The following is a 14,114-nucleotide window of genomic DNA, read 5'->3' as shown; positions in this document are numbered from 1 at the left end:
ATTTTTAGCAACCTATACGTGGTATAACGTTTTATTATTTATAACGAATTATTATTATTATTATTAGAACAATTATCATAACATTTTTAGCAACCTATACGTGGTATAACGTTTTATTATTTATAACGAAAATGGTGAACTCTTGCAATAACCAATTTTTATAAAGACTTCAGTGTTCTATACTAACAGTGAATCAAATTAGGAATATCGTGGTACTTAGTTGATAGATATGCTGCTTTATTAATCATGCATCCATTAGGACAGAAAAATGACATACAACTTTTGTTTTTCTTTTATTCTCCGAAATAACTATTTTTTTTTTTCAATGGTCACTGCTATTCAATTCCTAGGCCTTCAGTAGGGTCAAACTGACAGAGAAAATATGTACAATACTAAAATCACACTTCACATTATTCACTCTCTTTGTACTGGGCGAAACAACGTAACGTAAAGTGTATTTTTGTAATATTAAAAACTTTTAAAAACGTGGTTTTATGTATAGGACCCTTTAATATATTATCAGTATTATGAACATAACTGCGGGGAAATCTTCCCTTTTATTGCACTGAACATACATACAATCATCTATCATCTAACTAGTTATTTTTAAAAACTAAATGCGCCAATTGATATAGGTACTCTTCGGCAGACCAAGATTTGAATCCGGTTCTTTCAATACAAAGTTATTTGATTGAGTGGTAGGGATCAATTAATTCATTACTGAATTCTAGTAGTTGTATCATCGTTCTTGTTACTATATCATTATATAGAGTGGACCAAAAGTACCGGAATGGCAGGATATCAGGGAATATTCAATGGGTAGGGTAAAAGTAAAGCACTCGGGATTTAAGCTTTTTCCCTGGCTATCCAATGGTGACCTTGAATTTGACCTGGACCATGACTTTCAAAGCAATATCAAGGTCACAAGAACTTTTTTAAGTGGGACTCCATAATTTTGACCTCGGAAATGGAGAGAGTGGAAAAATTTACGTTCGGATATGACCCTGAAAATACCATGAAGGTCAAGATCAAGGTTAAATATCAAAAAGTCCCAAAGTGGCCCAACAGCAATAACCAGCCAGGAAAAATGTTCTCTACAATAATTGTAGGACTCTTAATGGGCATTAAACCGGTGACCTTGACCTCCGCCTCAATTTTCTTATCCTCCGGTCATTTCAAGGTCAAGCCACCTTCGGTTATTAGAGGTAACTAAAGGCAACAGTTGGTCACTGTTGGTCAACAAATGTAAAAGGCGGTCATTGAAGATTAACAGTGGTCACCGAGGGTAACACACGGTCTTAGGCGGTCAATAGTAGTCATCGAGCGTAACAGAATAACCAACCTGGATAGCCAGGAAATAATCCTAAACCTCTAGTGCTTTACTTTTACCCTAACCCTTCAATAGTCCTAGATATTCTGCCATTCCGGTACTTTTGGCCTACCCTGTATAGTGTATATATACTGTCATTGGCAGTATAAAAGCAGTTTTCTGCGTGTAGAAGTTTTTTTATCAACAAAATGTACTATAATTCTCTTTTTTATGAAGAAAGTCTTGTTCATCGCACTCGTACATTTTTAAATAAACATTTCATTCTTTAATTCAATTTCACTTTTGCTTGACTGTTCAGCGGTATATAAAAATTGAAACTGGAAATGACAGTGATTGCTAAGAATTCCACATAAATTGATATTAAAACTTTATAAAAACACAATATACCATATTAATTTCATTTATATTTTATTAGCGATCCAGACTACCTGAACATAAATGAAGATTCCATAATATTAGGCATTCTCCCACTGTTCCACGTTTTTGGACTTCTACTAATGTACGCATATTTGTGGCTTGGAAAGAGAATAATATTTTCCCGAAAGTTTAAACCGGATACTTTTTTAAAATCGATTGAGAAATATGAAATTAGCTACCTCGTAACAGTTCCACCATTATTACTCTTTTTAGCAAAAAGTCCTCTTGTAGACAACTATGACATAAGATCTATAAAGCATATTTTCTGTGGAGCTGCTCCTCTTGGTAAAGAAGTAGAAAATATAGCTTCGCAAAGGTAAGTAAATGTATATATTGCTTGATTATTTTTAATTGCTTTTTAGCTATTTTTGAGCGTTGTTTTGATTTTGCCAAACAGTATTTATCAAAATCAAATAACTGTATAGATCAAACTCACTGTATCTATAAATATTTCAATACTTTCAACAGAAACTGAATTAGTTTCAAACTCGGGTGAATTTGATAAAACAGTTAGAATTGCACAGTTCCACAAAAAAAGAGAGCGGCAGTCCGCAGATCAGCCCAGTATATCTAATGGTGTTTTGAAGCACTGAATCCGAATTTAATCAGAAGTCCAGGAATGGTTCGTGTTTTGACCTTAATATCAGGAAACTCTTCTAGAAAGTATTCAGTGATTGGAAAAAAATTGGCATTCATGATATCATTGTACCGCAACTTCACAATCCCGCAATCCTATAACTGCGTAACCCAATAACCCCATATTTCCATAATGTATGTGCGGGGTGTGCGAAGGTGTAGAACTATTCACTCTGTGGAAATATGAATCTCATACATCAGGAGGTCCGAAACTGCATAACTAACTTAGCAAGCTTCAATAACCACACAACCCCTTAACCAGGATGTGTGAAGACGTAAACCACGAAAATCCTTCTGATTACGAACAACTTGGGACATGCAAGCTCTGGTAGCTCATGATCTGGGGCTTACAGATTGTGTTACAAAGATTTTTTTCTCTGCGCATCTACAACGAAAAGGCGTAATTACACCTCTTTGTTTATGATCATGAGTTTTTACGATAAAAATCATTCAAATAACAAAATCCATAGTATAGTCCAGGCAAGTTAGACCAAAATCACCCAGAATACGGAAATTTTTTTCTGATGAATCGATCGAGTTGCGGCGGCGGAGTGGGGGTAACGCTACTTACTTTCAAAATTTTCATTATCTCGACTTCTGAACCACGTACAAAAAGAGAAGAAGAATTGAAACATAAACAGTTCGTAAATATAATTATTCTACTAGACCAGGCAAGTTAGACAATAAATCAGAAATTTTTTTCTGATGAGCCGATCGAGTTGCGGTTTTCGGCATTGTCTTCGGAAAACTATCAAGAAAAAATCTATATATTACACTTTGGGGCTGGATCGAAACTGCATTGCGGGTGCATAAAGTGCATCTTGGAGTGCATCAGTTTTTCCGAATTTTCTAAAAATGATAAAAATTCACTAAAAGTTGTAGAAATTTGTGTGCACGGGTTTTCGGGGTCGGAGATTCCGAATCTGACCCTGAAAAATATGCCCAACGGCCCTGGGGGCCCCCCAGGGAGGGCAAGCGGAGGCCTTCTGTAAAACATCGAATAGCTGAATAATTGCCTACTAAATCCCCACTCGGGGGGTTTTTGGGGTCGGGGGATTTCGATTCTGACATTGAAACGTATGTCCGACGCAAGGGGGGTCCTTCTGTAAAACATCGAATAGCTGAGTAATTGCCTTCTAAATTTCTACTCGGGGGTTTTCGGGGTCGGGGATTCCGAATCTGACAATGGAAAATATCCATTAGTCTTAGCTTGTCTATCACTGAGAAAAATTATCGTAGAATTGGAGAAATCCTGGACAATCCGTTCCCAAGAGACACATTTCGTTAAATCAAAGAAATATTCCTTAAAACCGAAGAATATTTCATTGATCATGGATTTTCAAACAAAATCTCTTGGGCCCGTGCGACTGCGGATAATGCATAACAATTAGGCGACAAAATCCGATTATCGACAATGCAGATCTTGCGGGTGCAGGAAGCATGGAATTACATGCACAATTGCATGTACAAATTGTTTTGGAACCAACTGTTCCAATCCTGAAATAGTCGAAAATATAATAGATGATAGTGATGGAGACAGTGATGGCAATACTGATGATGAAAATTGTGATTGATAGTGAAAGTGTTAAATAAACATATGATAGTAGTTGTCTCACTAATTGCCTTGAAAATAAAAAGAAAATTGGTTCTCAGAATAAAGGGGATTCTTTTCGACTCATTAATTTCCTGTTAGTTTTTCTTACCCTACTTGTCTACTCTCTGTAAATGTACGTGTGTTACAATGTAAAGATAAGCCTACAAGATCATGGTTGGTAAGCGGGTGGAGCAGTTTTATTGCAAAAATCTGATGTGGCTGGCTCTCGAGTTTTCCAGAATGCCTACCCCACGGGCGTCAGGCATACTTTTCAGTGTTAGAATCGGAATTCCCGACCCCAAAAACCCCAGTGGAAATTTAGAAGGCAAATTACTCAGCTATTCGATGTTTTACAGAAGCCCCCCCCCTTGCCCCCCCTGGGGCCTCAGGGGCGTCAGGCATACTTTTCAGTGTCAGAATCGAAATCTCCGACCCCAAAATCCCCCAAGTGGAAATTTAGATGGCAATTACTCAGCTATTCGATGTTTTACAGAAGCCCCCCTTGCCCCCCCTGGGGGCCCCAGGGCCGTCGGGCATATTTTTCAGGGTCAGATTCGGAATCTCCAACCCCGAAAACCAAATTTCTACAACTAGTCAATTTTTACCATTTTTAGAAAATTCGGAAAAATTGATGCACTCTAAGATGTACTTTATGCACCCGTAATAGAGAGATTTTTTTCCTGATATTTTTCCGAAGACAATGCCGAAAACCGCAACTCGATCGGTTCATCAGAAAAAAATTTCTGATTTATTGTCTAACTTGCCTGGTCTAGTAGAATAATTATATTTACGAACTGTTTATGTTTCAATTCTTCTTCTCTTTTTGTACGTGGTTCAGAAGTCGAGATAATGAAAATTTTGAAAGTAAGTAGCGTTACCCCCACTCCGCCGCCCGCTACAGTAAGCTCGCACCGCTCTCGAATGCTTCGGTTTAAGTCTTTAACTTGAATTTCTGTAAGAATAGACGCTGTAGGACTTAAACAGCGGCCTGTCGAATTTCTTGAAAACAAAAATATCTCGACTCCAGAAGGTTGCAACGTTTTTTTTTTAATTCGCGTAAAAATGCCAGCAATCAATTCCTGTAACAGACATAATCGAGAAATGAAAATCGAAAAAAACATTCATTCAAGAAAAACGCGATGAAAAAATTTTTACTTTTTTTCAGGCACTTTCATTCTTTTTTGGGCACTTGAAATGAATCAAATCTTTTTTAACATGAAAGTACAACTCTTAAGGAAAAAAAATAGCCCTGATTCGTTTCTCTACGACTATTCGTCGAGCAAGAAGAGACGATTTTTGAGATGACCTTTTTTTCAAAAAATTGATATAACTCATTTACAGCAAGTAACAAGTTTCAAAACCTTAATTTGTAAGAGATACAGCAAAAACAAAAAAAGTCGATTTTTGACGGTTTTTTTCGATATATCTCGAAAAGTAATATAACAATCGATAAAAATACCAATCGATAGGTTTTTTAATAGATACAACTTTCTCATTTAACTTTTTTCGATTGTAGAAGTTTATTTTATTAGCGAAAAACCGACTTTTATGAATTTTTTAGGTTAACTTCGCCGTTTATGTGCCACAGGAAAAATGTACTATCTTCCTTAATTTTTTTCCTATATTACCATATTTTTTGTTTCTAGGTTGTATTTTTTGTAAATTTAACATTAGACTGTGACATATTGGTTGGACTACAATCCCGCTGTTTGAACGAAAGTGGAAATAATAAACGAGTGAAAGTTGGCCACTTAAAAATATCTACTTTTGCTAAAATATGAAATATAAGTACCTACATGTAACAAGCGTTTTGAAATGAAACAAGGTTCCTGTTTCCCGATCAAAAGTAACAAATTTCTTAGATTTTTGGATGCAGTCCTTAAACTTTTTATTTATATAGTGCCAGGCGATGACATTTAAATATACAATTGAGGTCTAGAAACAAAATTTAAATTAATATAATGGGTTCATAAAGATTATCTATCCATCGTAAAAAAAAGCGAGATCATTTTGACCGCAATACTCATTTGAATTTTGAACACCACCAGATTTTTTGTATTAAAATATAAAATTATCAAGTGTTTTGTTTCATTAACATGTAAAAGAAATTTTCGTATGCCCCTAATAGTCTCTATTAGATTACTTCATGCTATAAAGAAAGTGATAATTTCAGATTCAAAATTCCGATTTGTCAATTATATGGTATGTCGGAATGTGCAGCAATAACGATCACGTCACCAAAGTATTATAAGTCTGGAAGTGTGGGAAAAGTGGTACCAGGTCATGAAGCAAAAATTATCGACCCAGAATCTGGTAATATTCTTCCTCCTACTGTAAGTGGTGAAATATGCTTTAAAGGTCCTACGGTGATGAAAGGATATATAGATAATGAAAAAGCGACTAAAGAAACAATTGATAAAGATGGATATTTACATACAGGGGATATTGGATATTTTGATGAGGAAGGATATCTATTTATTTTAGATAGGATTAAAGATCTTATTAAATACAAAGGATTCCAGGTAGGTATTTATATTTTATATGTTTTTATGTTTTATTAAATAGGTAATACTTAGACACTTAGATCAAATCTTTTATTTAACATTTTTTCTATCTCTAAACTGTACGTACTAGACATTTTTGTCCAATTTACGTTCGTAATCAGATTTTAAATAACTGAATCCATATCGGAGTGCTCATCAGATTCTGTTTCAACTTACGTCCGTAATCAGAATTGGATTGGGAACTAACTTGAAATTCTACAGTCTTATTTTTACCAAAAAATACGATTCACTTATTTTCGTCATTTGCATATCCCATCGCTCCTCACCATCCGTAAAGGTAAAATGTTCGTAAATATGATTATGATGCTGTTGAAACTTTCGATCTGTCGTTTGGCTCTGGATGCAGCGTGAAAGTTCTTCATAACGTTATCTACGAATATCAGAGGTGGTTTTACCCTTGTTGATGGTATCGTTTAAACAAAACGTGTTTTATCAAATCGGCAACTGTATAATGGTACATGTTTTTACGTTTCGTACGAATGATATTGTTCCTCTATCAGTTTATCTACAGTAGTTCGTTCTTCTAAATGACTGTCTTCTCGTAAAATCTACAATCCGTTTCTAGTTAACAATCAACGCTCCCTATTATTTCCTTAACTAACAAACTTGGACTGAAGCTGACTCCAACTCGAATATACGTAATAGTGTACTCTTCATCTACAAAAGATTATCCTATAGAAATCACAGTACTCTGACCGATCATATCCGCAACAATTGTGTGCTATTTTGCACTACTTAGAAGCAATACCAGTACTCATAAATAACTGTTTAGGTGTGCCACTGACTCACAGTCAAATTAGTAACTTTGATTGAAGTCATTTGGAATTCAATGAACAACGTTTCACTTTACGTGACGTCGTTGATAGTCTCTCTCCTAATGTCCTAACCATTTACATTTGACGTAAATCTTTTCTAAAAGATAACTAAAATTATTTTCCCCAGTACATATTTTAAACAAAAACAATTGACAAATATTTTCTTCCAGAATATGTATGTAAGTTAAATATTTTAAGTGAACCTTCAGTCTTAAATAAAATATATATAACAAACTTTCTTTGGATACTATCAATTTTTTGAACATGTATTTTAAAAAAGGATTCTACAATGTTGTCGAAGAAATAAAGTTCCGAAACAAAAGTTATGCCGTGTATGAGTGTAGATTGAACTTCGCAATCAAATGTGAGTTAGTTAATTTTCAAGGAAAACGTAACATTACATTTGCTACAAAAGGAGTTTATAAACATCATCTAACGCCTTTATTTTTTTTTGTTTTTTGAAGCAAATGAAATAGTCCCCAAGCCAGCGACCTTTTTTCGAACTGATTACAAAAGTAATGAAAACGGTCTGGATCGCTTTGTTTTAACGAGTTTACCACGCTGTAAATTTTTTAGAATATGGGAAGGGGATTACAAAATACGGAAAATCGGAAAACCTAACCTGCGATGAGCGACATGTTTTGGTTATCGGACTGGAAAAAAGCGCCTGAAAATTTGTCGGACAAGGTATGGACTACGTTTTTTAGGCAATTTTTAGTAATTTAAAATGAAAATTGGTGTTTTGTAATCGGAAAACCATACCGCGCTAGAGCGACATGTTGGAGATGTCGGACTCGACAATTGCGCCCTCTACTTAGTCGGACAACCCAATTTGCTTCTTATTTAACACATTTTCTTTTAATTCAAATAAAAAATTTGAGTGTTGTAATCACAAAAGAGAACCTGCCCAGAACGACAGGTTTAAGTACTCGCAGTGCGGACAAGCGCCCTTCCCATATTCTAAAAATTTTACAGCGTGGTAGATTCGTTAAAACGAAGCGATCCTGACCGTTTTCATGACTTTTGTAATCAGTTCGAAAAAAGGTCGCTGGCTTGGGGACTAAAAATCATTACTATTTGTAACTTTAAACATTTTAAGGTCATCAGCTATATCTCCTGGAGGCAAACAAAGAAATATACCTTCCTTAAAATTACAAAAATTACATTACACTCTATCTAAAAATGTTCGTTATATTTGATAGTATATTAGCGGATACACGCGAGGACAAGCTATCCACAATATAACGTTATTTTCTTATTTCATAACAGCGACTGCCTTAACGGAATGTACACGCGGATGGATTCGTTGTATAGACTCAATTGTATAGATTTAAATGTTCCATATGTACATCATTCAACAAGCCTATACCCTATACAATTATATTCATACTCAGTGTCCGGATATATGCGAATCTTTAAGAATTGTTTCTTTATGTTTGTTACTTTTGATTTTTCTTGGTTATTTTAAAGACTTCTTTAAAGTTTTTCGCAATGTCTCTCTGTATACTATTAATTGAAACGTAATAATAGTAGCCTATGATTTAATTATTACTTTTTATGTACTATTATTTTTTTATCCTTAATTATAGTTATGTTTTAATTATTACGTTCCTCACGCACAGGCTATTACAATGATTATATAAAACTTTATTTTATAGTTTTTAACTACTTTTTATAGTTTTATATTACTATGCTCTGCAAGTTCCACCTGCCCTATTAGAGGATATTTTGCAAAAACATCCTGATGTAAAGGATGCGGCTGTGGTAGGTAAGCCCGATGAGAGGTCAGGAGAACTGCCTACGGCATTTATTGTTCGACACCCAAATGCAGAAATTAATGAACAAGAGATAATAAACTATATAGCAGGTTTGTACGTTTTAACACGTAAACAAATATTTCAAAGTGCTTAATGATGAACTGTACGTACTGTAATGACAGTGTGGAATTATAAAAATACTACATAACTGTAAGAAAAAATCGTAGCACAAAATTTATAAAGGTATAAAGAGTAATTCATGAATATCATTTCATTTTCGTAAATCAGTTTCGGCTACAGCTTTGGTCTTATGAGTATTTCACATTTTAAGTGTTTTTGTGTAGGTAGTACTGTATAGGGCAGAAGGGACTTTGTTAATGTCCCAAATGAATGAAAATTGTTTCATTAGAACAATGAATGTTATATTTCTTTAAAACAATAATACGTCACAGTGGATGAAAATCGATACCTATACCAAAAATGGGAAAAATAAAAGACCCCGCACAAACCTTATGGGAAACTCCGTTCGGTCAATTTTAATGAAATTTTGGGAATAGGTTGTTTTTGTTATGAGGAACAAAAGTCTTCATGGACCCAAAGTTCGCTAATGGACAGTTTCCGAGATATTCGATGTTAAAAGTTGATAATGCGAATGCGTGTCAAGCACGTGTTTAAATGCTTATTAGTCGGGTAAAAGCTCCATGAAGCTTAAAAACTGTATAATTCGTATATATGTATTCGTCTAGATAGTGCGTATCCATTCGTTTGTGTGAGTGTGTTTGTGCGTGTGTGTATGCGTATACTTTTTAACAGGCTGGAAGTAATACTATAGTAATACTTCTATATTCACGTGCAATCTGGTCAGCACACTTAGCCATTCTTCTCGATCAATTATATATTTTATTTGAGTTATTATAGCGTATGTGTGTATCCAAAGTAACTCCAGAGTAACACCCAAGATAGAGTAGTCGAAACAACTTTAGGATACAGTTTCTCGTGTGTTTGTAAATCAGTATTTCAAAATATATATCGAAAAATAGCGTGGTTTTGAATATACCTACTTATACTGTTAGAAAAAATATTCTTATTTATTTAACATCGTAGTTTAGATATCCAACTGTGAGTAATCTATAGATATCGATAGCAGAGAATATTTTATGTGAAGATATTGGAAATATTATACTATTATTTATGAGTACATCAAATATTTAGAATGTTGAAAAATTGTTCAATTACCATTCACTTGCAGTTTTTGCTGTGTTAAACTCCGGATATTGCTTTGGTCATTTTTTCACAGGTGTGTTCATTTTGTAATTAGCAGTTGAGCTTGTTGCAATATAAATGGCTTTCAGACTACAAATATAATGTTATAGTTGCGATCGGGCTTTCGCCCCGCGAAATATGGTACATTTAAATAGAGTGGTAATGGTAAATGTAGATGTTTTTGAAGATATTGCTATAAATCGACGAAATGACGCAGGTCTGCCTCCAGCAATTGTTACACCCGAGACTCGAATATGTAATAATTGTTTCCAAACTATTCGTCGTGAAATTGAAATAGTAGATAGAGCAATTATTACATATTCGACACTCAGGTGTAACAGTTGCTGGAGGGAGACCTGCGTCATATCGTCGATTTATAGCAATATTTCCAAAAACATCTACATTTACCACTCTATTTAAATGAACCATATCCCGATCGCAACTATAACGTTGTATTTGTAATCTGAAAGCAATTTATATTGCAATAAGCTGAACTGCTAATTATAAAATGAACACGCCTATGAAAAAATTACCAAAGCAATATCGAGAGTATAACACCAAAAACTGCAAGTGAATGGTAATTCAACAGTAATATCAATTAAGAACTATTTGGCAATAAGTCCAACGAAACTGATATCTTTCAACATTCTAAATATTTGAGGTACTCATAAATAATAGTATAATATTTCTAATATCTTCACATTAAAATATTCTCGACATCGATAGATTGGATATCTAAACTACAATGTTAAATAAAGAAGAATATTTTTTTCTAATGGAATAAGTATATTTAAAAACACGCTATTTTTCGATATATATTTTGAAATAGTGATTTAAAAACACGCGAGAAACTGTATCCTAAAGTTGTTTCGACTACTCTATCTTGGGTATTACTTTGGATACAACCATTAGATTGTTTTCGATCATACGCTAATAACTGAAATAAAATATATAATTGACCAAGAAGAATGGTTAAGTTATCATACACACACACACTATCTAAACGAATATATACGTATTATACAGTTTTTAAGAAGCTTCATGGAGCTTTTGCGCGACTAATAAGCATTTAAACACGTGCTTGACAGGCATTCGCATTATCAACTTTTAACATCGAATATCTCGAAAACTGTCCATTATCGAACTTTGGGCCCATGAAGACTTTTGTTCCTCATAACAAAAACAACCTATTCCCAAAATTTCATTAAAATAGACCGAACGGAATTTCCCATAAGGTTTGTGCGGGTCCTTTTTAATTTTGGTCAAATATAAATTTTTCTTATTTTCTACATTACGAATGAACACGAATGTAAGAGTTTTAATAAAATATGCAATGTTATGAAGAAAATATCAATCATCAATCTTAGCTTACAATTTAGTATTTGCTGAAGCTGTGAAAATTGATATAAGTACATAGTGATTACTTAAAGTTAATGTTGATGTCATCAATGAAACATTTTTTTCTATCATCTATGAAGTAATTGGCCTATGAAAAATTGTTTATTTTATTATTTAATCCACTCATTATTTTAATATTCAAAAATTTTGTGACTATCAATTTGAATTCAAAACAGAACACACATTGTATTGTACAAAAAACTTCCATTGACTTCCGCGCTGAGACTTATTTAGCATAAAGTATATACCCACACAAACTGATGTACAAAAGGAGATGAAGCGAATTCACAGCAGATTGTATCATGTAGCACCTTATGAGGAATCACTAATCTTGTCAAGAAGTCATCTCATAAAATTTGTATATTTTCTTGTTTTTATAATTTCTCGTCATCTTTTGATATTGTATTTTGTTTTTTCTATAATTTAATATTTTATAACATTTGCTCGATTATTTTGTAAGCGTTTATTTTGTAATTTTTAAACTTATTTAAGCAATCTGAGACTACTAATATAGAAAATTAGTCTGATGAGATTAATAACTGAAAATTATTTTAACTTAAAATGAAAAAATGAAAGGAATACAAAAATAAAATAAAATTATAAAAAATAAAAAACAAAAAAAATCAAACAAAAATAAAAAAACAAAAATAGGACTGCATTTTTCCCAACATACTAGTCGTTAGTCCTGAGTGACGCTAATGGGAAGATAAATTATAAATAAATTTATACTTAATCCTCACTCAATCATATTAAATATTTTAAATATTTTATCATAAAAAATAAAATCTATATATATCTCTATAGATGTTAAATCGTGAATATGATTATTAAATATACATTATCTAAAAAGTTTGAAATTTTGGACGGCTAATTTTGCTGGGCGACGACAAAAGCTTAAATATTTTGGTAGTGATGAGTAGAGCTCGGGACTCGGTCGGATGATCATAGCCGTCGGCCTTTCGCTACAGNCCAAGTCTTAGGTGCCAAGACACGCGGCGTGGTTATGTAAGGTTGTACTACCTTGTCCAGCGACGGAGTATGATAATTCTGAAAAAATGGTTAAAAAAAATTAGTTTTCATGACGGAATTTGAGAAAACAATCTTTTGATATGTTTCTTAATATGTCAGCCTCCTTATAAATATGGTCCCCATTCAAAGTTTGTTTGGTGTATACCAAAAACAAATTAATTCCCACAAATAGTTAAAAAACTATACCCAAATTTTTAGTAAAAATTTATGTAGATCCATACATGACATACATGATTTTAATAAAGGGCTTTTTTAGATTATCAGTCGCGTAAATTGTTCCACTACATTATGTACAATTCATCATTCGATACCCTGTATAGGAATTGAATATTTAAAAATAAATTTGGAAATGTCTATATCTAAACATATTATATTTGTTTAAACTAAGATTATATTGTGTTCGTTTAGCAACTTACTTCCAATACTTCTATTTGTTTTAGAGAGAGTTTCTACAGAAAAACAGTTACATGGAGGTGTGCTATTTACCAATGAAATACCACGAACTAATAGCGGCAAAATTCTGAAGAAGGAGTTAAAGAAAGCACTACTCTAATATAGGGTGACTATATGGATTATAGTTAGTTTCTGAGATCACTAGAGTAGAAAATACAAATATTTTTGTTATTTTACGTGGCAATTAATTAATTACTTTTTGTCGATAAAATTCTAAATCATAATCACAAAAATATTAATAGTAATGTAAACACATAATATAAATTCTGTATAGGTATAAAATAATGTTTATAATATATTTGTATTTTTTTACACATCTTCTGGAAATTAATGCAAAAAATTTAGGGGTTGATAAAAATTTTCGCCATACCTATCTTTTTCAGAAAACAATGTATTGTATCGAAATTTGGTACAGGGGGTACTCAATACATCAATGGTCATTATTTGACCATCTGATCATTAGAATACATTTTTTAGGGGGTTAGGTTTTTGATAGGTTTTTCACAATGTATGTTACGTTTCATAATTACAATGTGAAATTTTATTTTAACACAAAAAAGATTTTCTTGTTAAAATATCTGCAAACGCATTGTTTTTTTAGAAAATCGCAATTAGTATACCCATTTTTCTATGAAACAGATAATTTCAAAGTTGCCTATTTTAAATTTATTCAACTGCGTGATAAATTTACTTTAAATTTAACTTAAGAACGACTTAAAATCGCAGTTTTTTTATAAATATGTTATTTCTTAAAAATCATAAAAGGAATAAAATAAACATATCCAATTTCCAGTGGGGCCAATATATCTAAATCAAAAAAATTCAGAGATATTTTAATAGCCATTATATTTCTTTCAA

At 32.9% G+C, this 14,114-nt stretch overlaps 1 protein-coding gene across 1 annotated transcript in view; it reads left to right on the top strand.

Moving 5' to 3' along the window:
- Positions 1-13,502, top strand: part of LOC108913696 (4-coumarate--CoA ligase 1-like) — a 20,653-nt gene extending 7,151 nt beyond the window's left edge. Inside the window, exons 5-8 of the mRNA XM_018719289.1 lie at positions 1,746-2,063; positions 6,151-6,499; positions 9,058-9,223; positions 13,244-13,502. Coding sequence (XP_018574805.1) covers positions 1,746-2,063; positions 6,151-6,499; positions 9,058-9,223; positions 13,244-13,356 — 946 coding nt within the window. The 3' untranslated portion in view covers positions 13,357-13,502. The remainder of the gene's footprint in view (positions 1-1,745; positions 2,064-6,150; positions 6,500-9,057; positions 9,224-13,243) is intronic.
- Positions 13,503-14,114: the final 612 nt, after the last annotated feature.

The sequence above is a fragment of the Anoplophora glabripennis genome, unplaced genomic scaffold (genome assembly GCF_000390285.2).
Source record: "Anoplophora glabripennis isolate ALB-LARVAE unplaced genomic scaffold, Agla_2.0 scaffold1120, whole genome shotgun sequence".
Lineage (NCBI taxonomy): Eukaryota > Metazoa > Arthropoda > Insecta > Coleoptera > Cerambycidae > Anoplophora > Anoplophora glabripennis.
Note: the sequence above shows the minus strand (reverse complement) of the source record. Positions and strands in the feature narration are given on the sequence as shown.